Below are 26451 nucleotides of genomic sequence, written 5' to 3' on the forward strand. Positions count from 1 at the left end.
TTGCTCGAAATTTTAACTATTTATATTAATGCTATTAGAACTTAGCATCCGCATCCATAATCCACTACGAAGCCACTATCCTGCTACTTATTGGGAACCATATTGCAATATAGAAAATGAAGAAAGCCTATCCTCCTCAGCTTTCTTTCATATACACAAACGGGTTGGCCATGCAGACGTGAAATCGTCGTCTCTGCTGCACGGCAAACATGCACATCAAAATTACACGCACGGCAGGGCGCAGGCCATCCGCTGTAGACCATCCACACCAGACAAGCACTCTTTACACATCATAAATACCCGCAGGAAAGAAAAAGGAAACAAAGAAAAGAAGAGAGACACACTCATGGCCCGGAGCTACTTTCCATGGGTTGATAACTCTTGGCTGCTTCTAGGGATGGTATACTGTCAATCCGTGATCGATGCATTGCGCACTAAGAGCATCCCAAACATTTACTTAGTGGACCTAAGAATTCCAGGAAGCCCGATGACTGCGGCAGACTCTGTTCCTCAGTTTTTGAAGGCAGGTGTCTAAGGAATGCCCTAACAGCACCTGTCACCCCGTCTTCAGATTCCATGGCTTTCGCCAGCTCTACAGCCTTGTCTTTCACCTGAAATTACATGGGGGATTACTTAAGCACTTATTTGTAGTGACATAAGAATACAGTAACCTGGCCCCATGCGAATAGATACAGATTTTTAGCGTATAAAAAATACAAAATTTTGCCATACATTCTTCAATTGAAGAAATTATTTTCTGTCCTGAAATTGAATAGAAACTAAGCTATGCAAAACGAATGTCACTACTAGTTTTGTGGGCAGTATGAGTCCAGTTGTCAGCATGAAAACTATGCTACCTGTGCAAACTGACGACAAGACTTATATACTACACATTATTCATAATATCTGATTGCATCGGACATCTATTTCTGCATGTGTGTTATCTATCTCCTCAGTATTATGGAAGGGAAAACACAGTAACATCAAGAAAATAATTTATGCTCTCTGGCCACAAATTGCTTAACTTACCTCTGGTTTCATCATGAACTTTATAGCATCGACCAACTTCTGCAAACCAAACTGGTCAACTGGAATAGGCGGAGGCCCTAGCCCTCTTGCATGCACCCGGTCGCCCCAGAAAGGTTGGTCACCAAAGAAAGGTACAATAGTCGTAGGACACTGCAAATCATAGACTAACGTGAACAACTAAATTAAGTACAACTGTACAAGAAACATCTGAGAATACTAGTGTGCAGCAACAGCAAGAAAGGTATTTTAGACATGTTTGATTCCATCAAAATGCAAATGTGTCAAAGTGTCACATATAGGCTGAAAAGCAAGTAAGCAAATCGTGGTTTAATTCTTTGGTTGCAATGGTGGGCATTGGATGGTAGAAGCATAGGAACCGCTGTATATATGAGGGTGCTTCACCTAATTTCAGCAACAACATGCAGTACATTGGAGATGAGCCACGTAGTTACGGCCATGATTCTTGTTTTCGTTGCTGGTCATAGCCTAGCTGTTTTTTGAAAGGTTCAACATCACTCTATTGGGCTTGTGGTTTGTATGAGTTAGACTCCTTTTCTTCTTCTTAATATAATGATCGGCAACTCTCTAGCGTCTTCGGAAAAAAAAAAACCTATTTTACATTGAAATAAGGCATGAAGAGAGCACTTTACCGCTGCTTTAAGACCTGCGGCTGTCGTTCCAGCACCACCATGATGCACCTATGGAAGCAGGAGATGAAAGAATAAAGCATAAAACCTTAACTCCAGTCTTAAGTAGCATAAATTCACCCACAAAGTATTTAATGTAAACTTGTAGTCACTATAATTAGTTTTTTTTGTAAAGAACAGATACCATGCTAAAAGAGAGATCTTCCAAAAGTTTAAAGCAGTGACTTACCACTGCTTTGCATTGCAGAAAAAGCCAGTCATGAGGGCAGTTGTCTAGTAGATATACAAAATCTTTTGGTTCTTCCACTGCCAAAAAATTCTGGAGTCGTCAGAACAGAATCAGAACATATGCCCAGGAAACAAAAAACAGAACAAACTAAGGAGACGAACTTACAGGTTCCAAGGCCACCCCAGCCTTTGTTAATGATACCTCTCTGTCCAGTAATTTCCAGTGCTTTGACAATGATTTCAGTCATCTTTTGTGGGTCTTGAACTGGCTAGTAGATCAGAAGAAAAAACAAGTCAGAATCCCAAAAAAGTTGTTGAGGGGAAAGCTGTGATGGCTTCGCCTTCATAGCACTCTACAATCTCAGAAGATATTGACAGAGGGCACATAACCCTATCACTATTTTCAATCATCAAAGTTTGTAGCATACACCATATGCACTGCTTATAGAAGACATAATCAGGCGACACATAATTATACATAAAAACATTCATATGCAGTGGCAGTTAATATGCAATCAAATTTTCCATAGTGATAGGATCAGAACACAGTTTGGAAAGAACAAAGTACTACAATCTGAAGGTTTCATGCAACTTTAAGTATTTGATGAGGAACGAATTACAGAATCATGGCATGCTAGCTGGTGAAGGCCGTTGATGGGTGGCAGCAAGGCAAACTAAAGCATTTGCAAAAATTGAAAACTGCCTCAGGCTGCATACTAGTGACTAGTCTAGTAGCTATCAAAATTGGCTGTGTTTGAACTCAGCAATTTTGGGACAATTCTTCTAGATAAATTGAGCTTGATTTTTTTCCTCGAATACGCAGGAGAATTGAGATTAAAATTTGAAGTGAATACTTCTGTTGCAAAAGGATTCAATGATCTTTGTAAAAAAATCATACTAGTGACATTCACATACGAATATGGCACACAAATTCTACAAGATTACAACACTGTAAATGACAAACTATACTGTTTTCGCTTATCATAACTAGTGAACATAGCATTTAAGAAGCTGATTTATATGCAGTAAAACAGCTAAGAGTACTTATGGGGTACAATGACTGTAAGTGGCATTAGGATAATTTATACAAGATCTCATATGCATGTAAAGCCTATTTAGTCACAAAGTTTGAAGTACAAACTACATACACAAGTGAAAGTCAACAAAAAATGCAAGCACACCTAGAATACTTTAATACAACATATTAAACTATACAGTCGATTTGATCAAATGACAAAAAAGCTTATATGAAAACATAAAGCAAGGTCAAACTGATCTTACAAGGCTTCCAAAACCAACATATATGGGCTTGTCACCAGCTTCAAGCCATTTCACAAGTGGTTCAGGAGGTACGTAATTGGAAGCAAGATCAAGGAAGCAAAATCCAACAACATCGATCTTTGGGCCCCAATCTGCACTCCAATACATGAACATTATAATGAATCACTGGCCCATTGAAGACTAAAATAAACAATACTTAAGTTGAGAGAGGGGGGGGGGGGGGGGGGGGGGGGGGCTTTGGCAGTCTCAGGGTGCTTTGGCAGTAAGCTACTATTAGTCTATTACACTAGTGCATCATTTCTCCATCAAATTTAACTACGTACGAAAGGTCCTCACAAATACAAATAAACAAGCAGTTTCCATGTTATACTTCAAATGATAATTCCAAGAAATTTTAGACTCCTGCAAACTACAGGCAATTATGATGTTACTAACCTACTAGTTAGGCAGTCATAACTGATGCCGACTTTCGTATAATAAGTCAGAATGCTCTAATAGCTAAGTTACTCAAAAGCTCAGATACATTTCCTCTCTAGTAATATATACAGTATACAGTTAACTTTTTCACCTATATGCACAATTTGTCAATGCAAGTTCCTTTTCCTTTCAACCCACTAGCGCATGTTCTTACTTTCCAGAAACCCTGACTCTCCTGTTACAATGTTCTTGATTCATTGCTGCTATGGTCTTTCAGGAGGGAACATAGGCCTAAAGAGTGGCAGAAAGATGAACAATTCTCACAAGCACCAGCATTAGGAAGATGCCAGCCTAAGCCAAGGAGGTGGGCATGTAACATGGAGGTGGGGAAGAAGGGACTTCTAATTTCTTTCTTAAACAGCGTTGACATGTCTCTTATAGTCTTATTAAATGAGCCAACAGCCAAGCCTAATATGCAAGCCTAACAAGAGAAGTTTGGAACCAGCAAAAGATATCCTAATACAGAAACATACTTCCTGACTCATTTAGGCTAAACCAAGATGGAAGTCCCTTAACTCCGCCTATGTTGTCTCAACATAGCAGGTCCCAAGCCCTGGTAAAGGAGGAGGGTTGTGATAGGCGTGGCGAGCCAACGTTAAATCTAGCCATTCTAATGGAGATGAAACCCGAAAGAAAACCGTTGGGGCGTAACCCTCTTAGCGACGCGCCATATCGGAACCCGGGTATGGTGTTAAATGAGCAAGGGCCGGGTCGTCACCCCCGTGACGCGCCGTGTCGCGATCTGGGCACGGTGTCAAGTGAGCAAGGATCGGGTCGTCGCATCCTTAGTGGCGCGCTACATCGGCGCTCGGGTATAGTGAAAAATGAGCAAGGGTCTTCACATCTGAGTCGACGGGTGTGAAGGATAAGGAAGTTAGTCGAACCAACTAGGATCCGTTTAGGTAGTTGGAATGTAGGGTCGCTTACAGGTAAGTTAAGAGAATTAGTTGATACCGCGATTAGGAGGCGTGTAAATATATTATGCGTTCAAGAGACTAAATGAAAGGGTCAGAAGGCGAAGGAGGTGGACAATACAGGTTTTCAGCTTTGGTATACAGGGATAGTCGCGAATAGAAATGGAGTAGGAGTTTTGATTGATAAGAGCCTCAAGAAGTGTGGTGGGAGTGAGAAGGCAAGGAGATAGGATTATCTTAGTCAAGCTTGTCATTGGTGTTATGGTCTTGAACGTAATTAGTGCGTATGCCTTCCAAGTAGGCCTCGACGAGAGTGCTAAGAGACAGTTCTGAGAAGACTTAGATGGCCTAATTAGAGCTGTACCTAGTAGTGAGAAGCTTTTTATAGGAGGAGATCTTAATAGACATGTAGGTACTACAAGCGCAGGTTTCGAGGCAGTTCATGGAGGTTTTGGGTATGGTAGTAGGAATCAGGAGGGGGAAGAAGTTCTGGACTTCGCGGTAGCTTTTGACCTGATGATAGCCAACACTTTCTTTAGAAAGAGAGAATCTCATCTAGTGACCTTCAGTAGCGAACAACACTCTAGTTAGATTGACTTTGTCCTCGCAAGAAGAAAGGACAAACGAGCATGCTTGGGTTGCAAGGTGATACCAGGGGAGTGTGTTGTTTCTCAACATAAGCTTTTGGTGGCAGACTTTCGTTTTCAGATGCGTGCCCGTAGGGACAAACAAGCTAAGATTGAAAGAACAAAGTGGTGGAAACTGAAAGGGGAGACGTCAAAGGTATTCAGGGAAAGGGTTATCAAAGAGGGCTCTTGGAAGGAAGAAGAGAACATAAACAACATGTAGGAGAAGATGGCAACCAACATTCGAAAGGTGGCCTCAAAGGTGTGTGGAGTAACCAAAGGAAGTGGAGGCGAGGCTAAAGATACTAGGTGGTGGAACGAGAAAGTTCAAAGGGCTATTAAGGAGAAGAAAGAATGCTATAGACGCTTGTACCATGACAGGAGTGTGGACAACATAGAGAAGTATAAGGTGGCAAAAAAGACTGCAAAGCGAGCTGTAAGTGTGGCAAAGGGTAGAGCGTATGAGGATCTTTACCAACATTTGAGTACGAAGGAAGAAGAGAAGGACATTTATAGGATGGCTAGGGTTCGTGAGAGAAAGACAAGGGTCTTCAACCAAGTTAAGTGCATTAAGGATGAAAGGGAGCATCTCTTGGTGAAGGAGGATGAGATCTGACATCGATGGCAAGAGTATTTTGACAAATTGTTCAATGGTGAGAATACAGACACAACCTTTCAGTTGGATGACTCTTTTGATGACATCAATAAGTACTTTGTGCGGAGAATCCAAGAATCTGAGGTTAGAGAGGCGTTGAAAAGGATAAAAGGAGGTAAGGCGATGGGACCAGATGGTATCCCAATCGAGGTGTGGAGATGCCTTGGGGACATAGCTATAGTATAGCTAACCAAGCTGTTTAACCATATTTTTCGATCGAACAAGATGCCTGACGAGTAGAGAAGTATATTGGTACCAATCTACAAGAATAAAAGGGATATTCAAAGTTGTACTAATTACCGGAGAATTAAGTTGATGAGCCATACTATGAAGCTATGAGAGAGAGTTATAGAGCATCGCTTGAGAGCAATAACGTGGGTCTCTATGAACCAATTTGGTTTCATGCCCGGAAGGTCAACCATGGAAGCCATTTTCTTAATAAGACAAGTTATAGAGCGGTATAGGGAGAAGAAAAAGGACCTACACATGGTTTTTATTAACTTGGAGAAGGCTTATGATAAAATACCAAGAAATATTATGTGGTGGGCTTTGGACAAACATAAAGTCCCAACGAAGTACGTCGGGCTCATTAAGGACATGTACAACAATGTTGTGACTAGTGTTCGGACAAGTGATGGAGACACGGATGACTTCCCAATTAGGATAGGACTACATCAAGGGTCAGCTTTGAACCTTTATCTGTTTGCCTTAGTGATGGATGAGGTCATAAGGGATATACAAGGGGACATCCCTTAGTGTATGCTTTTCGCGGACGATGTAGTGCTAGTTGATGAAAGTCGGACAGGAGTGAATAAAAAATTGGAGTTATGGCGGGAGACTATGGAGTCCAAAGGTTTTAGACTCAGTAGAACTAAAACTGAGTATATGAGATGTGACTTCGGCACTACTACTCGGGAGGAGAAAGATATTAGTTTGGAAGGTCAAGTAGTACCTAGGAAGGATACCTTTCGATATTTAGTATCAATGCTACAGAGAGACGGGGATATTGATGAAGATGTTAGCCATAGAATCAAAGCAGGGTGGATGAAGTGGCGCCAAGCATCTGGTGTCTTATATGACAAAAGGGTATCACAGAAGCTAAAAGGCAAGTTTTATAGGACGACGATTAGACCTGCTATGTTGTATGGTGCAAAATGTTAGCCTACGAAAAGACGACATGTTCAATAGATAAGTGTCGCGGAAATGCGTATGTTGCGTTGGATTTACGGTCATACAAGAAGGGATCGAGTTCGGAACGATGATGTACGTGATAGATTAGAGGTAGCACCAATTGAAGAAAAGCTTGTCCAACACCGGTTGAGATGGTTTGGACATGTCCAACGGAGACCTCCAGAGGCACCGGTGCGTAATGGAATCCTAAGCCAGGGTAGTAACGTGAAGAGAGGCAGAGAAAGACCGAAGTTGACTTGGGTAGAGACAATAAAAGGAGACTTGAAAGGGTGGAATATACCCAAAGACTTAGCCTTAGATAGGAGTACTTGGAAAACAGCTATTTACGTGCCTGAACCTTGATTGCTTCTGCTGAGTTTCAACTCTAGCCTACCCCAACTTATTTGGGACTTAAAGGCTTTGTTGTTGTTGTTGTTGCTGCTGCTGCTGCAAGATGGAAGTCCCTTGGTGATAAAATTACTATCAATTTGAGCCACTGCTTGACATAAAGATGGAGTCCCTTGGCTGACATCTGGCTGCGCACCACTTTATGGTGCTGTGGGGTCCTGCCATTGAGCTTGGCACCAACTATAACATCTCCATGACACGAAATCTATCCTATCTACAAACAGTGCTGCTGATAGTTCAATCTAAAGAAAAATGCATTTGTAACAGTGGCTGACCTACGTCACTGTGCATACATGGATAACTTAACGATTTGGACAAATGACAAATGGATCCTTGCAGGATATTCAAGATGATCCCAAACCTATGGTGTATGCAGTACCAAAGGCCTTAGCGACATGTGATCCAAATAATCTTGTTGCTTGTGTTCATTGGTCGTTGTCTTTTTAGTTCCTAGTGTGCTTTATGTAAATAGAGCAGCCAAGGTGGGTGCTGATCTAATAGATTAATAACTTCCACCAGAAAAAATGAACGAAAAGAAATCAAAGGTCGAGATTCAGACCCACATGCTTTGGAATTAATATGGGAAAAGAATGACAAGGTAAATTGCATCACTTTCAGCTCTAGCCAATAGATATGTCAAACCTTTTGGTTTTGGGACTAGATGAGGACTCCAAATGTATCCATGAGGAATGTCATTGCCAGAACCCTGAGAACCACTTAGATATGTTACTGGACGCAGCTTCAGCTTTTTCTTTCTGAACTCATTTATCATATCCCTTATTCCAAGCCAAATCATCGAGTCCACAATTTGATATGAAAGCTGCAAAAGGACAAATAATTATACAGGCAATCAGATACTGTCATCAAGAACATCCAATCAAGTATTCACACCAACTGATAAAAGCTGACGTTCCGACAGCCCAACATGACTTGCCGGTAGTGCAAACCGTCAAAAACGCCAACTATTTTCGACCTGAGGTAGTATATATGTTCAAGAAAATGCCTTTGCCTAGTGAGGTTGGGATTGCTTCTGGTTGCAGAGGCTGAAGAGCAAAGCTAATAACTTCATGCACTTCAGCAACTCACGTGATGCACAAAGCATCTTGACATGACAACATGAAATTCAGGAAGTTGGTCCTGGCAGTCTCCAAACATCCACAATAATTCAAATAAACAAGTTCTGCATAATGTACAATGTACTTGTTGTGGACTCGTTCATTGGGCAGCAGTATAATAGGATGAAGAACGATGTGGCTGCCTCTAGTGGCTAGAGCCTGGTCAATTGGATCAGCTAGCTGTGTCCTCAGCCGCTCATGTGGGTGTGCGGCTGCCTCTAGTGCTAGTGCATGGTCTATTAGCTAATAACTGTAGGAAGTGTCCTCAGCCACGCATGTGGGTAATATAATCACTAGTGTGGCCGGGATTAGAGGTAGGCAGAAGTAGAGTTAGCAGATCCGAGCCTCCCAGGGAGGGCAATCCTCTCTACTACCGCTGTTCTAGTAATTCAGCCATTGTAATCACCTTCCAGCCATCAATAGAGTTCCCAGATTCCTAGTCATATCATCTGGTATCAGAGACCTCTCGATCCTCTCGCCTGCCATGGGTGACGATCTCAAGTCCACTCTGGACGCCATCCTCACCAAACTCTCCTCCGTCGAGAATGAGATGACGACGATCAAGGGCGACCAGAGCCGCCTCAACATGGCCGTTAACCGGCTGCTGTCAGACCACCTCTCCTCCGGCGGCTCCCATAGCGGCAAGGACACTGGCCACGGCTCCCCTCCACCTCCGCCTCCACGCGAGCACGGCAAGCACAAACTCTGGTTTCCGCGCTACGACAGCAGCGCTGATCCGGTGACCTGGCTACACAAGGCGGAGCACTTCTTCCATGCCGATCGAACGGCGGACGACGAGCGGGTGTGACTCGCCTCCTTCTACATGGAAGGCGCTGCCCAGGACTGGTACTATCGCCTGGAGCAGAACCACGGCGCTCCCGCGTGGCCGGACTTCGTCGACAAAGTGCAGCGAGCGTTCGGGACACCGGCATCATTGCCTTCTTCCCCACCAGCGATGGCTCAGTCTGCTATGCCAGCAGCCGCCACATCTTCCATGCCGGCAGCATCGCCAACAGCTTCACCAACCACTTCCCCGCCACCTCCACCAATGGCTGTAGCCGCACTGACAACGTCGCCACCGCCTCCACCATCAGCGCCATCCCCACCTGTGATTACTCCTCCGGTCACCTTTGTGCCAGCCATGGTGAAGGAGAAGCACCAGGCAATTGCATGTCCAGCGTTGATGTCCGCTCAACTGATGTAGATGCAGGTATCCTGCTTGATCCTGGCCACCTCTCTCCATCGGCAGCCCTCTTCTCTTCCCTGTGTGGCGTGTACCTGCAGCCATCCGGCGGGGAGAAGGCATGGGCTCACTGGCAGGCTGCTGAGGTGTTGTCTCTTCGTATTGTCATCCCATTTGCAGCATGCTCCATGGGATTCAGGTGGTTGTCCACGTGCAACTTATGCGTCTGGCTGGTGTCCACCGCCAATTGAAGAGGCAACAACAAATAAACCAAGACACGTTGCTCGGGCTCATCTCAACCATGGTGTGTGGGAAATCCTGGTGCAGTGGCTTGACCAGAGCCCTGCTGATTCCACCTGGGAGCTGCTGGAAGAATTCAAGACCACCTATCCCAAATTCCAACTCGAGGACGAGCTGTTTCGAAAGGAGGGTGGAAGTGTTGTGGACTCGTTCATTGGGCAGCAGTATAATAGGATGAAGAAGGATGTGGCTGCCTCTAGTGGCTAGAGCCTGGTCAATTGGATCAGCTAGCTGTGTCCTCAGCCGCTCATGTGGGTGTGCGGCTGCCTCTAGTGCTAGTGCATGGTCTATTAGCTAATAATAATAGTAGGAAGTGTCCTCAGCCACGCATGTGGGTAATATAACCACTAGTGTGGCCGGGATTAGAGGCAGGCAGAAGTAGAGTTAGCAGATCAGAGCCTCCCAGGGAGGGCGATCCTCTCTACTACCGCTGTTCTAGTAATTCAGCCATTGTAATCACCTTCCAATCATCAATAGAGTTCCCAGATTCCTAGTCATCGCTCGGCGCCCTCATGAAGCTCCGCCGCACCGGAACGGTCGAGGAGTACAAGGCACAGTGTTCCTTCCCATGCTCGCACGTTGCAAGCCACTCCAGGAGCTTGTCCAAATCGACATCTTCACCGCCGGTCTCCGCAACCCGCTGCAGACAGATGTCGAGCTCCAACACCCTGCTACCCTCGACGACGCCACGGGCCTTGCGCAGGCCTTCGAGCGCCGCTTGGATCTGGATGACGACGTGGACCTTTCCGTGTCCCCCATGTAAGGAAAATGGACCCTAGGCCCATTTACTTTGGATTTTGGTGTTTGATGACCAACACAACCAAATTGGACTAATGAATTTGCAAGTGATTGTTTTGTAGTTCAATAGGGTGCAAGATGTGACTTGGACAAAGGCAACGTGATGATCCGATGATCAACACCATAAGCAAGACCTTAGAAGCACAAGAGAAGACCCAATATAGCAAGCAAAGTCCAAGCATGAAGATAGGAACCAAGCCGTGCGCAAGATCGCGAATAAACGAGCTCACAGAAGTGACCGGACGCTGGTAGCACAGTGATCGGACGCCCGATCAAGAGGCTCGGCAGCAGCAGTGACCGGACGTTGTACCGGACGTTGGCGGCAGATCGACCGAACGAAGGACAGCAGAGTCCGGTCCAGAGCAGCGAAAATACGACCGGATGCGTCCGGTGGCATGTGACCGGACGCTGGCAGCGTCCGATCAGTTGATCGCGGCTCCAACGGTCGAGACAACCGGACACGTCCGGTCAGGACGTGATCAGCGTCCGGTCAGTAGCAGAAAAGCGGGATTTCATCCCCAACGGCTACTTTCTCAGTGAGGCTTATAAATACAACCCCCAACCAGCTAAATGAGGTGTGTGGAGCTAAGGAAACATATCAAGGGTGTTGATACACTATTTTAGTGATCTCCACTTGCATAGTGCTTAGTGATTCATTAGATGATTAGCGTAGGTGCTTTGTGAAGTGCTTAGGTTGATTAGACCACCGCTTATGCGCTTGCTCTAGGTTTAGGCCTAGTGTTTAGTGAGGTTTGCATACCTCTTACCACTCGGTGCTTGCGCGCACCATTGTTGTACATCGGAGGGGCTTGTAGTCTTGCGAGATCACACCAACCGCGGTTGTGGTGTGGCCGCCACCGTGTAACGGAGGAAACAAGGCCCGCGACGTTTCGGCCGAAAGCATGATAGTGAAGACGGCAGGAAGCATCCGGGAGAGGCTTGCCGGAAGACATGTCGGAGACCCACTTGCGCGTGGGGAAGGCCTGAGGCTATCCACGGAGTTACCCGACCGGAAGCTTGGCCCTTGCGAGGGATTCCTTGCGAGGGGCTCCAACGAGGACTAGGGGAAAGCTTGCGCGCTTCTCGATACCTCGGTAAAAATACCGGAGTCGTTGACGGAAGTTTGCATATCTCTACATTGTTCTTTAGCTTTCGCATTTACATTGATTGTATTACTCCTTTTGCGGTAGAGATTGCAACACACTAGCAAAACCGTAGTTGCACATTTAGATAGTTTATCTATTGCATAGGTTTTGCTAGGGTTAGAAAAAAAGGCCATAGTTTAGAGTTAGAATTTTAAGTTGCCGAATTCAAACCCCCCCCCCCCCCCAATCTTAGGCATCACGGTTTCCACATGTGGTATTTCTAAACCAATATCATCATGTTGATTTTATTTTGATATATATATGCTTTCTCCATGCATTATATAGATTAAATTCCCTTAAGCAATAATTTATCAACTATGCATATGATTTGCCTTCTACCATATGTATGCATATATTTAGGGAGAGCTTAGTCTATATAATATGAGAGTCAAATTTTGTGACCTATCCCACTCTACACGCAAAGGATCACAAAGTTTGGCCCTCACCTATGCTACTAATGTCTTCCTTTTCGGTGTTTGATTCCAAAGGAGGAGAATTTAGAGGACCAAAAGCAAGTATTATCTTGTAGAACCAAAAGCTAATAATTTACAAGTGGTAATGGTCCAAGAAAGGGAGAATAGTGGATTATGGATTAGCCTATGTAATAGAGAGAATTTGTAGGAAGCAAGACTTATATCCATAATGCCACAAGGGGACATTTGCAAGGGCAAGATAAGTTGTTATGTAGCATCTTTTAGTCTTACGAGGAGTATCTTTTAGCATCATATAACCTTGCCCCTTGCATTGCATCCTAGCAAGTAGATAATTTTTAAATTCCAAATTTTTATTATTTGCTTGTTTTGGTCGTGTTGTCATCAATCACCAAAAATGGAAAGATTGTAAGGAAAATGGACCCTAGGCTCATTTACTTTGGATTTTGGTGTTTGATGACAACACAACCAAATTAGACTAATGAATTTGCAAGTGATTGTTTTGTAGTTAAATAGCGTGCAAGATGTGACTTGGACAAAAGCAACGTGATGATCCGATGATCAACACCATAAGCAAGACCTTAGAAGCACAAGAGAAGACCCAAAATAGCAAGCAAAGTCCAAGCATGAAGATAGAAACCAAGCCGTGCACAAGATCGCGAAGAAACGAGCTCACAGAAGTGACCGAACGCTGGACCGAACGTTGTTAGCACAGTGATCGCACGCCCGATCAAGAGGCTCGGCAGCAGCAGTGACCGGACGCTGGACCGGACACTGGCGGCAGATCGACCGGACGAAGGACAGCAGAGTCCGGTCGAGTACAAAGAGGTTCCAGAGCGGCGAAAATGCAACCGGACGTGTCCGGTGGCATGTGACCGGACGCTGGCAGCGTCCGATCAGTTGATCGTGGCTCCAACGGTCGGAACGACCGGACGCATCCGGTCAGGACGTGATCAGCGTCCGGTCAGTAGCAGAAAAGCGGGATTTCATCTCCAACGGCTACTTTCTCAGTGGGGCTTATAAATACAACCCCAACCGGCCAAATGAGGTGTGTAGAGCTGAGGAAACATATCAAGGGTGTTGATACACCATTTTAGTGATCTCCACTTGCATATTGCTTAGTGATTCATTAGGTGATTAACGTAGGTGCTTTGCGAAGTACTTAGGTTGATTAGACCACCGCTTATGCACTTGCTCTAGGTTTAGGCCTACTATTTAGTGAGCTTTGCATACATCTTACCACTCGGTGCTTGCGCGCACCATTGTTGTACATCGGAGGAGCTTGTAGTCTTGCGAGATCACACCAACTGCGGTTGTGGTGTGGCCGCCACCGTGTACCGGAGGAAACAAGGCCCGCGGCGTTTCGGCCAGAAGCTTGATAATGAAGACGACGGGGAGCATCCTGTTAGTCGCTGAATTCTTACTCTTGGTAGTAGCAGAATTATTACTCTCATCGAGAGAGGATGACACTAGGAGTTGGGGCAATTTTCTGGTTTATTTCTCACACAAATACCATGCCAACCTGAGGAGTTGGGGATACATATTTATAGGCTGCTAGCCAGCCAAGCATATGCCAAGATGCTTGTCTAATATGCTGTCCTAGATGCTAGTCCTAGATGCTGTCCTAAATACTAGTCGTAGATGCTAAGATGTTGTCCTAGCAAGTCAAGGAGTTGTCCTTGATGGGCAGCAAGACCACCATGCTGCTGCAACCCCACAAAGACCTACACAGAGACTTATCCATCATTCTCCCCATAAGTCTTGTGTGTCGTGTTGTGGGAAAGTTGAACCATCCCGATCCTGGAGCAAAGCTCAAGGAACTTGATCCTCCCAAGAGGCTTGATAAGCAGGTCCGCAAGCTGGTCCTTGGTGTTGATGTAGCTCGCCTTAATGCTCCCTTCCTCCAAACAACCTCGGATGAAGTGGTACCTCATCCGGATGTGCTTACTCCATTCATGAAAAACAGGGTTCTTTGCCAGGGCCAGAGCGGACTTGCTGTCCATCCTGAGCTCCATCGCTCTAGTGTCTCTGCCGAGGAGATCACCAAGCAGTCGAGCGAGCCAGAGCGCCTGAGTCGAAGCAATGGAGGCCGCTATGTACTCGGCCTCGCAGCTGGACAGGGCCACCACCTTTGCTTGACCGACTGCCAGCTAACGAGGCACTTGCCGAGGAGGAAGAGGATCCCGCTCGTGCTCTTGCAGGTGTCGATGTCGCCGGCGTGGTCTCTGTCGCTGTACCCGACGAAGTGTGTCGCCCCAGGGCACCTAGGGTAGTAGAGGCCGTGGTCGAGAGTCCCCGCAACGTAGCGGATGATCCTTTTCACAGCCTGCTGGTGCTCCGTCGTCGGTCGCTGCATGAACCGACTAACGTAGCCGACGGAGAATGCCAAGTCCGACCGTATGTGGGCGAGGTAGCGAAGGCTCCCCACAAGACGTCGGTACTGCGTAGCGTCCACCTCCTCCGTCGTGCTGTCACGGCTCAGCTTCAGCATCTCCTCCATCGGAGTGAGAGCTGGGTTGCAGTCGGTGAGCCCAGCTAGCTCAACGACGCGCTTGACGTAGGCGGTCTGTCGAAGCGTGATCCCGGAGTCATCCTGGTGCACCTCGATTCCCAGATAGAAGGAGAGAGGCCCCAGGTCACTCATCTGGAAGGTGGCCTTCATCTCTTCCTTGAATGTCGCCACCTCCGCATCCTTGGTGCCGGTGATCACCAAGTCGTCGACGTAGACACCCACCAGCAGAGCATTTCCTCCACTGCCCCGTCGGTAGATGGCCGCCTCGTGCGGGCTTTGCTCGAAGCCCATCCCCTTTAGTGTGGAATCCAACTTGGCATTCCACGCTCTCGGTGCCTGCCGCAAGCCATAGAGGGCCTTGCGCAGGCGGAGCACCTTGCCCTCCTTGCCGGGGATCGCAAATCCCGGCGGCTGGTGCACGTAGACCTCCTTCAAGTCGCCGTTAAGGAACGCCGACTTGACGTCCATGTGATGAACACGCCAGCCCTCCTGGGCAGCTAGCGCAAGGAGTCGCACGGACTCCATCCATGCCACGGGAGCAAAGGCGTCGTCGAAGTCGACCCCATCCTGCTGCACGAAACCTCGTGCCACCAAGCGAGCATTGTGCTTAACGATGGCGCCGGCTTAATCCCTCTTCAGCTTGTACACCCACTTAAGGGTGATCGCGCGGTGACCACGAGGAAGGTCAGCAAGCTCCCAGGTGCGGTTCTTCTCAACCGCATCCATATCCAACTGCATCGCGGCGCGCCATGCCGCGTGTCTCTCGGCCTCAGCAAACGACCGAGGCTCGCCGTCGTCACACGCAAGGTGCAACTGCGCCTCCAGGTCATGAGGCACTAGTCCCGGCACCGGCTGGTCGCCGAGAAGGTTCTCTATCGTACGGTACCGCAACGGCTCGCCGTCGTGGTACGCGTCGATGCGCTCCTCGTCGTGAGAGAGCGGAGTAGCGAGCTCAACCGGGCTGTGCTCAACACGTGCTGGTGTTGGAGTAGATGTGCCTGGAGAGGTGCCTGTCGGTGCTGGTGCCGGCTGTGGAGCCGGCGAAGAACTCATCGCAGCCGAGGTCCTGACTGGAGAGTGTTGTGCTGTCGGAGTAGCAGGCGCCGGGGTCGGTGGAGGCTCGGGGACTGGGCTAGACGCGCTCGTCGAAGAAGAGTTGCCTACTCCTCCAGCTCCCTCGAAGTGGACGTACTCGACAGTGAAGTCGTCGTACGTCGGAGCCAAGCCGTCGTCCACCGCCTTGTCCCACGCCCATCCTCGCCCTTCGTTGAATACAACGTCGCGCGCCGTGCGCACACGCTGTGTCTTCGGGTCGAGGATGCGATAGGCCTTCGAACGCTCCGCGTAGCCGATGAACACTCCCGAAGTGCTCCTGTCGTCAAGCTTGCTGATGTGACCAAGCTCCTTGGCGAACGCGAGGCAGCCGAAGACCCGCAAGTGGGAGACCGCCAGCTTGCACCCATGCCAAGCCTCGTACAGCGTCCTACCGTCGAGCGCCTTGGTAGGCGAGCGGTTGAGGATGTAGACGACCGACACCACCGCCTCTCCCAAGAAGACAGCTGGCATCCCCCTCTGCTTGAGAAGGGCCCGAACCATCTCCACAACCGTCTGGTTGCGGCGCTCGACGATGCCGTTCTGCTGCGGGCTGTACGACGCGGAATAGTGGCGCTGAATACCCTTATCAGCACAGTACGACGCGAATTCAGCCGCCGTGAATTCCCCGCCGTTGTCGGTGCGCAGCACGCGCAGCTTGCGGCCGCACTCCGCCTCCGCAGCAGCCTGCGCGCGCCTGATGGCGTCCACAGCCTCCCTTGCTGCCGAGGACCCTCACCCACATGTAGCGGGAGAAGTCGTCGACGAGCAGCAGGAAGTAGCGTCGTCCTCCCGATGTGGCCAGTGTCACCGGGCCACACAAGTCCCCATGTACAAGCTCGAGCCTCTCCTTGGCTCGAAAGCTCGCCCGCTGGGGAAAGGGGAGTCGCCTCTGCTTCGCATGGTCAAGGCACGACAGGCCTCGCACCATCTCCGTGGCACTGAGCCGCTTCAGGGCCTCGAAGTGAAGGTGCCCGAAACGCTCGTGCCACTACCACGCCTCGTCGTCCCAACGAGCAGCGAGACAGAGGGGTTGTGCCACCTGCACGTTAAGGACGTAGAGTCGATTTGCGCTTCTGGATACCTTGGCAAGAAGGTGACGACGGCGATCCCAAATCCTCATGACTCCATCCTCAACCACCACGCGCGAACCGTTATCATCCAGCTGTCCCAAGCTGATGATGGAGTTCCTCAACGCGGGGATGTAGTAGACTCCGGTGAGCAGCCTGTGCTCACCAAACACGGCAGTGAAGATGACGGAGCCGACGCCCTTGATCTCCACGCCGGAGGCATCCCCAAACTTGACGGAGCCTCGGACGCTAGAGTCAAGCTCGGTGAAGAACTCCCGTCGACTGGTCATGTGATGGGTGGCGCCGGTGTCGAGGCACCACCCGTCAGTCTTGTCATTGCTGGAGCCGTCGCCGAGGAGGGCGTGTGCTTTTGGCTCGTCAAGGTGGAGGAGAGCCGCCGCGGCCGGTGCCGCTGGAGGTAGCTCGATGCTTGCATGTGCCATGAACAGAGCCGGCTCCTCCTCCGCCTGTGCGACATGGGCCTGGCCGCGTCGTGGCTGTCGACAGTCCTTGGCCCAATGGCCAAGCTGGCCGCAGTTGCAGCAGGTGTTGTCTCGTGCCGGCTTGTGCTTGCCGGCGATGCCGCCCTAGGCGCCTCCGCGAGCATCACCCTCGGCACGTCCTCGCGCCCCGGCCTGGGCGTCTCTGCGCGGCTTGCCACGCTTGCGGCCGCCTAATCGCGGAAGAAGGCTCCCCCTTCTTCCGGTCACCTTGGCAGGCAGCCCACTGCTCCCGAGTGAGAAGAAGCTTCCCACCAGTGGTGATGGGCCCCGAGAGAGACTGTGGCTCATCGTTGTCGACGACCTTGAGGCGACCTATCGCCTCCTCGATTGGGGCATCGTGGAGAGATCCAACAAGGACTCGATCGAGCGAGCCATCTGCTTGTACTTCTCAGTGACGCAGCGGAAGAGCTTTTCGATAGCTCTCTCCTCGCCGTAGGTGTCATCGCCGAACTGCACCATCTTCTGCAATAGAGTGTTGAGACGGAGAGCAAAGTCATCAACGTCCTCACCTGGCTTGAAGGTCAGGTTCTCCCACTCCTTGCGAAGTGCCTGCAGTGTGGACTTGCGGGCGCGGGCGCTGCCGATGCGTGCCGCAGCGATGGCGTCCCAAGCCTCCTTGGCAGTCCGCTTGTTGGTAAGCGAGAACTGCATCTCGGACGGAACTGCAGCGATGAGGGCATCCAGCGCCCGTCGATCCTAGTCGTAGTCGACGTCGCCGTACCGGACTGCCTCCCACATGTGCCGCACCTGGAGCTTTACCCTCATCACCGCAGCCCACTCAACGTAGTTGGTCTTAGTGAGGGTAGGCCACCCACCGCCGGGGCCGACATCCCTAACAACAGCCTGAATCCCGTGATAACCACGGTACCGATCCGGGGAGAGAGAGCCACGCTGCCTGTGAAGGCCGCGCTCTCCATCGACCCAGTCCGCCACCGTTGCCAGTGCGCACCTCCTCCAAGAGCGCCACCGCTGTGCGAGCCTCCTCCAGGAGCGCCACCGCCGTGCGCGCCTCCTCCAGAAGCACCACCGCCGTGCTCGCCGCCTCCAGGAGCGCCGCCGGCGCGTCCGCGCCTGTCCGGGCTGCTACCGCGCTCGTGGGCGTGCGCGACTGCCCACTGCGCCGCCAGCGCTCGCGCTGCCTCCCTCCCCAGCAGCTCGAGGTCCGCGTCGGCGCTGTCGTCAGCAGAAACGGAGCTGCTGATGCTGCCGCGCAGAGCCTCGACCTCTGCTGCTGCCGCACGTGCTGCATCCGCCGCCGCCGCTGCTTCCACCTCCGCTCTGGCTGCTGCCAGCCTCGACGCCCTTGCCGCCGCTCGCTCGCATTCCTCTGCTGCGGCAAGTTCGGCCTCCTGCCGACGCCGCGTGCTCGAGGCGACCGAGCGCTGAGACTGCCCTGCGGACATGACGCGCTACCGGGGGGCTGCTGCGTGGGGAGAGGGCTGCTTCAGACGAGCTGCGCAGAGGGAGAGGAGTGAGCAGGAGCGGTCAGAGCTGCTGCTGCTCCCAGCTGGGGCTGTTGCACGGCTGGGAAAGAAGATGAGCAGAAGATGCTCAGGCTACAGGATATTACGGCTCTGATACCACTTGTTAGTCGCTGAATTCTTACTCTTGGTAGTAGCAGAATTCTTACTCTCATCGAGAGAGGATGACACTAGAAGTTGGGGCAATTTTATGGTTTATTTCTCACACAAATGCCATGCCAACCTGAGGGGTTGGGGATACATATTTATAGGCTGCTAGCCAGCCAAGCATATGCCAAGATGCTAGTCTAAGATGATGTCCTAGATGCTAGTCCTATATATTAAGATGCTGTCCTAGCAAGTCAAGGAGCTGTCCTTGATGGGCAGCAAGACCACCATGCTGCTGCTGCTGCCCCACAAAGACCTACACAGAGACTTATCCATCACATCTGGGAGAGGCTTGCCGGAAGGCACGTCGGAGACCCACTTGCGCGTGGGGAAGGCCCGAGGCTATCCACGGAGTTACCCGACCGGGAGCTTGGCCCTTGCGAGGGGCTCCAACGAGGACTAGGGGAAAGCTTGCGCGCTTCTCGATACCTCAGATAAAAATACCAGAGTCGTCGACGGGAGTTTGCATATCTCTACCTTGTTCTTTAGCTTCCGCATTTACATTGATTATATTACTTCTTTTGCGGTAGAGATAGCAACACACAAGCAAAACCGTAGTTGCACATTTAGATAGTTTATCTATTGCATAGGTTTTGCAAGGGTTAAAAAAGAGGTCATAGTTTAGAGTTAGAATTTTAAGTTGCCTAATTCACCCCCCCCCTCTTAGGCGTCACGGTCCCCTACACCCCACCAGCCCCACCCAAGGCCGTTCCCCCTGCGGGCGCGCGCTTCAAGCGGCTGACAGCACAGATGGCACAATGTCGTGCGGACGGCCTCTGCTTCAACTGCCCCGAGAAGTTCACGCAGGACCACGACTGCACGAAGAACGGCCTCTACCTGATGGAGCTCGACAACGCCGTGGCAGACGAGCCCAGCCTCCGACGCCAACGTCGTGATCTCCCTCCATGCCCTCACAGGCATCAAGATGGCCGACACCATGCACCTGGCCGCCTCCATCGCAGGCGCGTCCGTCCGGGCTCTTGTGGACTCTAGGTCCACCCACTCCTTCATCGCCGCGGAAACCACACGCCGCCTCGGCCTCCAGCCCGTGCCATGTCCCAGCCTCACCGTGGGCGTCGCCAACGGGGAGCACGTCCCGTCCGCCGGGGTCTGCGTCCGGCGTCCCCGTCACCATCGGCACCGAGGAGTCCCTCATCGACCTCTTCGTCCTGCCCCTCCCCGACTACGAGCTCGTGCTGGGCTGCCACTGGCTCCAGTCCCTGGGCCCCATCCTCTGGGACCTCGACCGCCAGACCATGGCGTTCTGGCGCAAGGATCACCGCGTTCGCTGGACCGGCGTCACGACCACCAGGGCCCCTGTTCTCCACGCCATCAAACGCCTGGACCTCTTTCAACTGCTCCTGGCTGAGTTTAGCGATATCTTCGACACGCCGTCATCGCTGCCTCTGGTTCGTGCCTGCGAGCCGTTTGAGGTGGTTTATGGCCGACCTCCGACCTGGGCTTCATACCAGCCCGACCTCTCCAGGGTGGCTGCCTTGGACAAGCAGCTGACAAACAAGGATGAGTTCCTGGCTGCTGTCCAGGAACGGCTCCTTCAAGCTCAAAGCATCATGACGCAAAGCCATGACGCCGCTCGCCGAGATGTCTCCTTCAGTGTGGATGACTCTAGGTGTGGCTCCGTCTACACCAGCGCGCTGCGGCGGCCATCAAGAGCAGCCAGGATGCCAAGCTTGCACTCTGCTACTACGGCCCCTTCAAGGTGATCGAGCGCATTGGCTCAGTTGCTTATCACCTCCAACTTCCAAACAAGGCGCGCATCCACAATGTTTTCCATGTGGTGTTCCTGAAGTACCACGGCACTGCACCGACGGACATTGTTCCACTGCCCACGGTCGCCCACGGCCACGCTGTCCTGGAGCCCGAACACATTGTCCGCGCACGCCTGAACCATGGTGTGTGGGAGGTTCCGGTGCACTGGCTCGGCTAGAGTTCCTCTGATTCCACCAGGGAGCTGCTCAATGACTTCAAGGCCACCTACCCCAAGTTCCAGCTCGAGGACGAGCTGTTTCGAAAGGAGGGTGGAAGTGTTGTGGACGCTTTTATTGGAAAGCACTATACTAAGAAGAAGAAGAAGGCGTCAGCTGCCTCTAGTGGCTAGAATTAGTCCAAGCTAGCTAATAATAGAACATGCAGGAATAATAGGAATACCACAGCCGCTCATGTGGGTGTTATAACCACAGGTGCGGCTGGGGATTAGGATCAAGCAGAAGTAGAGTATTGATGATCATAGCCTCCCAGGGAGGGCGATCAGGCTCTGCTGCTGCCATTGTTCTAGGACTAGCCATTGTGATCTTCCCAGTTCATCAATAAGAACTCCCCAGATTACTAGCCATAACAGTACTTATGCATGAGAATCAAAACAGCACATGGAGAGAACTGCAATGTTACTGTAACAAGATCATGGATATATAGAAACTAACTCATTCTGGATATCACTGTTAGACGGATACTTTGTCTGGACCCTTTTAGGCTCACAGGATTTGTATTGTGCCCAGCCTTGAGCCCGTGCACTCTTTATAGCTTGGTTGTCTTTCTTGTTAGGCAAGGATATCTGACAGTGATGGTACTTCTATAAACCTCCCAAGGTCATCCTTGCCCATATGTGTCTGTAATCTACAGCCCATAATCAATCTACTAATCTCAGATATTGCATGCCAAGATATTTCAGTTATCCATTCATTCCTCACCATTTCCTAAAGTGATCAATTTTAATGGAATTTGCATGATGATAAACCATTGAAGTGATTGTTATGTTTATTCTCCCCATAAATTCTCCAATATAGGAAGGGCCAGATCTTGGGAACTGAGAGAACGTCAAGTAATAATTCACTCTTTTTCATAAACCATACAAGTAAAACAATGTAGACTTACTCGATATCCAGCAGGCTGCTTCACACGAGAAAGAGGATGAGGAAATTCACTAGTTGGCCTGAATAAATAGTACAAAGTTAGATCCCCAGATGATAGTATTCCATAGCTAACTTGTGATCTTTAAAGAAATAGCAGGATGATAGAGACTCACGTCCATGGCATGGTAAAGAATATATGAATTGGTACTTTTAGCGCTTCTGCCACATGTGTATGTCCTGAAGAACATTTGAGGTCAGAAAGATAATGTAATATAGGTCTTCATCACAAGAAAAAATATGCAGGAAGGCTTGTGGCGAAAAATGCAACATTGATTATATTGGAATCTGTTTGGACTATACAGATATACTTCAAGTTCAAAAGATTTTGCTTGAAGTACTTTGGAGCAACTTATTGCCTCGAAGACACTCAGGCTTGGACTGAACAGTTACAACAACAACAACAACAAAGCCTTTAAGTCCCAAACAAGTTAGGGGGAGGCTAGAGTTGAAACCCAACAGAAGCAATCCTGGACTGAACAGTTAAGCAAGTAAAAAAAACTAGACAAAGAAGGCCTGCTCATAAAAAGGTACCATGGCCTGGGGTAAATAGTGGAGGCTATTAAATTTAATGGTTTTTAAAGAAAACATGAAAAATTCCTAAGTAATTATGCATGGAAACATTAAACTAAGGAAGATTTCGTGAACACAAATACTCGAATACATGTAAAAGCTCTAGGAAAACATATCTTCATGTAAATTACTTAACATTCATTAAATCAGTCAGCATACTCACAGCTAAGGTCAACATTTATATTCATTCAACACTAAATATTCAATGGTTTATTAAGCAAAGCATGATGAATATGCATAAATTATACTCCTCTAGAGTAAGGAGTGAATATTTGCGTTGATCACAATTAGCGGTACTAACATATTTCGTGGCTAAGCCAAATAGGCGGTGCTTAGCGGAGCTAAAGCATCATTAATGGCAATTGTGAAACAACTGACAATATTGTAGTGATAAAACCTTGGAAAAACTACAGTGGGCTATTTACAACAATGTTGGGGATTGTCTCTAGAGATACAATTACAATGGGAAAAAAACTAAGCAAGTTGCAAAGAACCTTTTTTCTCAAAATGAACAAGATATACTGACCATACGCAGGTGGGTTCGCAATAATTGCATCAACTTTAAAAGGAATGCCAGTGTCAGGATCAGGTTCCTTGCATGCAGGCAGCAAAGAAAAAATAATTTCTTTCATCTGTTTTCTTTGAATAGGAATTTCTGATGGTCCCGATGGTAGGAATCCTTTATTCTTCACCATGTCTGCTCAAATTATGAACATATCAAACACATTTATCTTCAAATAACGTAAACAACTTGAAAAATACTTTTAAAAAAACATACATTCAGCAAGAATTTTGGGATCTCCACCAAGCGGGAAAAACTCCAGGCCAGCCGTTAGTACAAACTCCTTAAAGTTGGCATGAGTAGCCAATCTCACACGGTGCCCGTAGTCCTGCAACAAGGATCAGAAACAACAAATATGCTGGCATCTCAGCTACAAGAAGCACAAACCTAACCTGAATTTACGAGAGAGCTCGATTGATAATACACTTAGGCTAGGACTAACCTGTAAGCGTTTCCCTATAGCAACAAATGGCTGCACATCTCCTCGTGTACCCACAATAAGTATAACTATTTGCATAGGAGGCCTGTATAGTATCTCTGTTCCATCTGATGCTTCTTCAACAGCAGCTTCAGTATAAATATCCTCAGTTCCACCAACTATAGTTGGTTCCAGACCACTTGGCACATCAACAACCACGGTTCCATCATCTTTTACTGTAGCAATCCGATTTAGCATTTTGAGCTGCAATAAAGTGGAACAAAGGTAAAGTAGCAAAAAGATCAAGAACAAATATGCAAGCTATCATACTGGTCCTTATCAGTCATCTTTCCAACTAGGAAACCTTGTAACTTTTTTCAGAGTATATTGCAATATATTATAACGTTTCCTCATCAGTTCCAAATCGGCAATGCATGAATTTTAAAATATACTGGTAATTCAGAGAAAGTCGGACTTTGGACACTATTATACATTAGTTAGTGCAACTATCAATGATTCAATTCCCAGTCCACAAACAGATATGTATTTCAGATGCCTGCATGGCAAAACAAAAGGAACTAAGCTTTTGAAAATAAATAGATAGATACAGAGTGTAAGATATATGCACCTTCTTTTTTATTGGAATCCTTTCATCAAGTAACTGTTTAGCAGGATCATCAGCTGGATTATTTTGCCGACGACGCTCAGTTCTGGACCTTTCCAAATTTGATGGTCCAGCAGTTTCATTGGTAATTTCATCATTCTTAATCACCCCCGGCATGGTGCTTGATCTATGGAAGCCTCTGTCATCTACTTAGAAAAGAAAAGATGGAGTCATGTCAAAAAACTGCAGCCAGAAACTATGTAGACCTAATACTTCAGTCCCATCTCAAAAGGAAATGTAGAGAAGGAAATGTGGGTTGTGTTTGCACAGCATATGATTGTGCAGAATCTGCCTACTGGAGCAGCTAGTGAAAAAGTACACTCCGATTATTTTCGAGGAAAACTGCAGCCAAAAACTATGTAAACCTAACCGTTACCACTTCAGTCCTAACTCAAAAGGAAATATGGAGAAGGAAATGTAGGCTGTGTTTGCACAGCATATGATTGTGCAGAATCAGCCTACGGGAGAAGCTGGTGAAAAGGCACACTCCAATTATTCTGCTTAGTTAGTTCACCCTAAGATTTTGCTTACCAATAAGCAGCTGGAGGATGCTGTTGTTTAGCACAGTTCTACCTAATCTGTGGAGAAGCTAAGAAATAAGTTGTGCCAAACCGAGCCATTGTATTCTATTTCGAGTGAGCAATTAGGTTAATAATAGCCCTCAGAAACATATGTATTTAATAGAAATGGCCAGAGAACAGAGACAATGAAAAATCAAAACTAGTCAAATACAGAAAATACTAAAAATTAAACTATTGCGTGTCTAACAACATGGCACTCATAAACATAATGTCCAGGCAACCGATTTCATTTCGACAAGCTATGAGCTTATCCAACAACCTTAAAAGACTAGCACGGTAAATGGCTCATTTATGTGTCGGGCATGTTTCAGCAAGCAATTGAACTGCAAACAAGTGCAAGCAAAACAATATGATCCTAGATCGTGTGACTAACAGAGACACAATCACAGATGCTAGTAGAATGAAGTGCAAACCTGTCTGCCAATGTATATCATATTTGAATAGTATAAAGTCCAGTTCAGCCAACAGATTACCTTATGTCCTAGAAATAGGAGTTCGAGCACAGTCTAAACAGCCGAGGAGTTTGGTTCCTAAGTAGGTCCATGAAACCACGGTCCCAAAACGAAGAAACTTCAGCAGCACAAACACACACAGGAAACTATTGACTGCCAAACCAGAACCATTCAGTGAGATCAATACAGATGTGCCATGTGCCAACACCTAAAATTAGCATCCAATAAAAAGACTGGAGACACAATTGACACCCCTTCGAAATAGGAATGCCTGCCTAGCACACAACTTCATCGAATCAGTGACACGGCTAGCACCAAAACTAGGCAAACCTCAGCTCCTGAGCACCGAGTTCACTCCATCCTGAAACACGCGCACAACAAAACCTCTCCCCACGCCATAGGGCATAGCTGTCGATTCCTGGCTCGCCTTCTCCTATCCTACCAATCCACGATTCACGGCCAGACGACGTGCTGTGTTGTGCTCGAAAAACACCCCCTGGACGACGAGGACCAACCGTTACACCAGAAACCCCGATCAGATCATCAGATTGAAGATGAGCTGCCCAAAAACGAGCACGGATTTAAACAGGCGGTTGCCAATCCGAGGAGACGGAGACACGCTGGGGCGGCGGGAACCAAACCCCCGACCCCAGCCGACACAAGTAGGCAGCAGCAGCGAAACCCAAACCCCACCCCCACGAGGCAGGACAGCGGAGGATGCGGAAGATCACCTGCGGAGGACGACGACGGCACGGCGAGGGGGCTATCCCCCGAGCGGTCCCCGTTGGGAGCAGAGGCCGCCGGCGCTTCTTCTTCTCCTCCTCCTCTCCCTCCCGCGACGCCGCTGCCGCTCTCCTCGCCCGCCGCCATTTATACACCGACCGGCCCGCGGACGGACGCCGCGTCGGCTGCTTCTGGAGAACCGCTGCGATGCCTCCGGATCCACGCCTCCGCCTCCTCCGTGAATATGCTTGGTTGGCTTTGCTTGCTCGTTCCGGCGGCGGGGCCGGGCCTCTCGCTTTTGGTGGGGGATAGACGGGGAAGGAATTGGAATTCGCTAGG

The 26451-nt window shown here is 48.7% G+C and overlaps 1 protein-coding gene across 2 annotated transcripts; it reads right to left on the reverse strand.

The window, feature by feature from the left end:
• LOC136494328 (sterol 3-beta-glucosyltransferase UGT80A2-like) lies at positions 1-26451 on the reverse strand. Of its 2 annotated transcripts, none has more exons than XM_066490492.1 (14): positions 26121-26449; positions 24321-24502; positions 23717-23956; positions 23491-23602; positions 23239-23409; positions 22256-22319; positions 22105-22162; positions 8078-8255; positions 3186-3316; positions 2071-2173; positions 1906-1982; positions 1680-1727; positions 1030-1179; positions 1-611 (listed from the first exon to the last, which is right to left on the reverse strand). In XM_066490492.1, exons 1-14 carry the CDS (start codon positions 26257-26259, stop codon positions 435-437), a joined length of 1830 nt encoding a protein of 609 aa, XP_066346589.1. In that variant the 5' UTR covers positions 26260-26449; the 3' UTR covers positions 1-434. The 2 variants fall into 2 exon arrangements, 1 of the variants encoding a protein (XP_066346589.1); XR_010768559.1 differs by having other exon boundaries at positions 474-611; positions 1030-1193; positions 26121-26451.

This window comes from Miscanthus floridulus, chromosome 11 (assembly GCF_019320115.1).
Source record: "Miscanthus floridulus cultivar M001 chromosome 11, ASM1932011v1, whole genome shotgun sequence".
NCBI lineage: Eukaryota > Viridiplantae > Streptophyta > Magnoliopsida > Poales > Poaceae > Miscanthus > Miscanthus floridulus.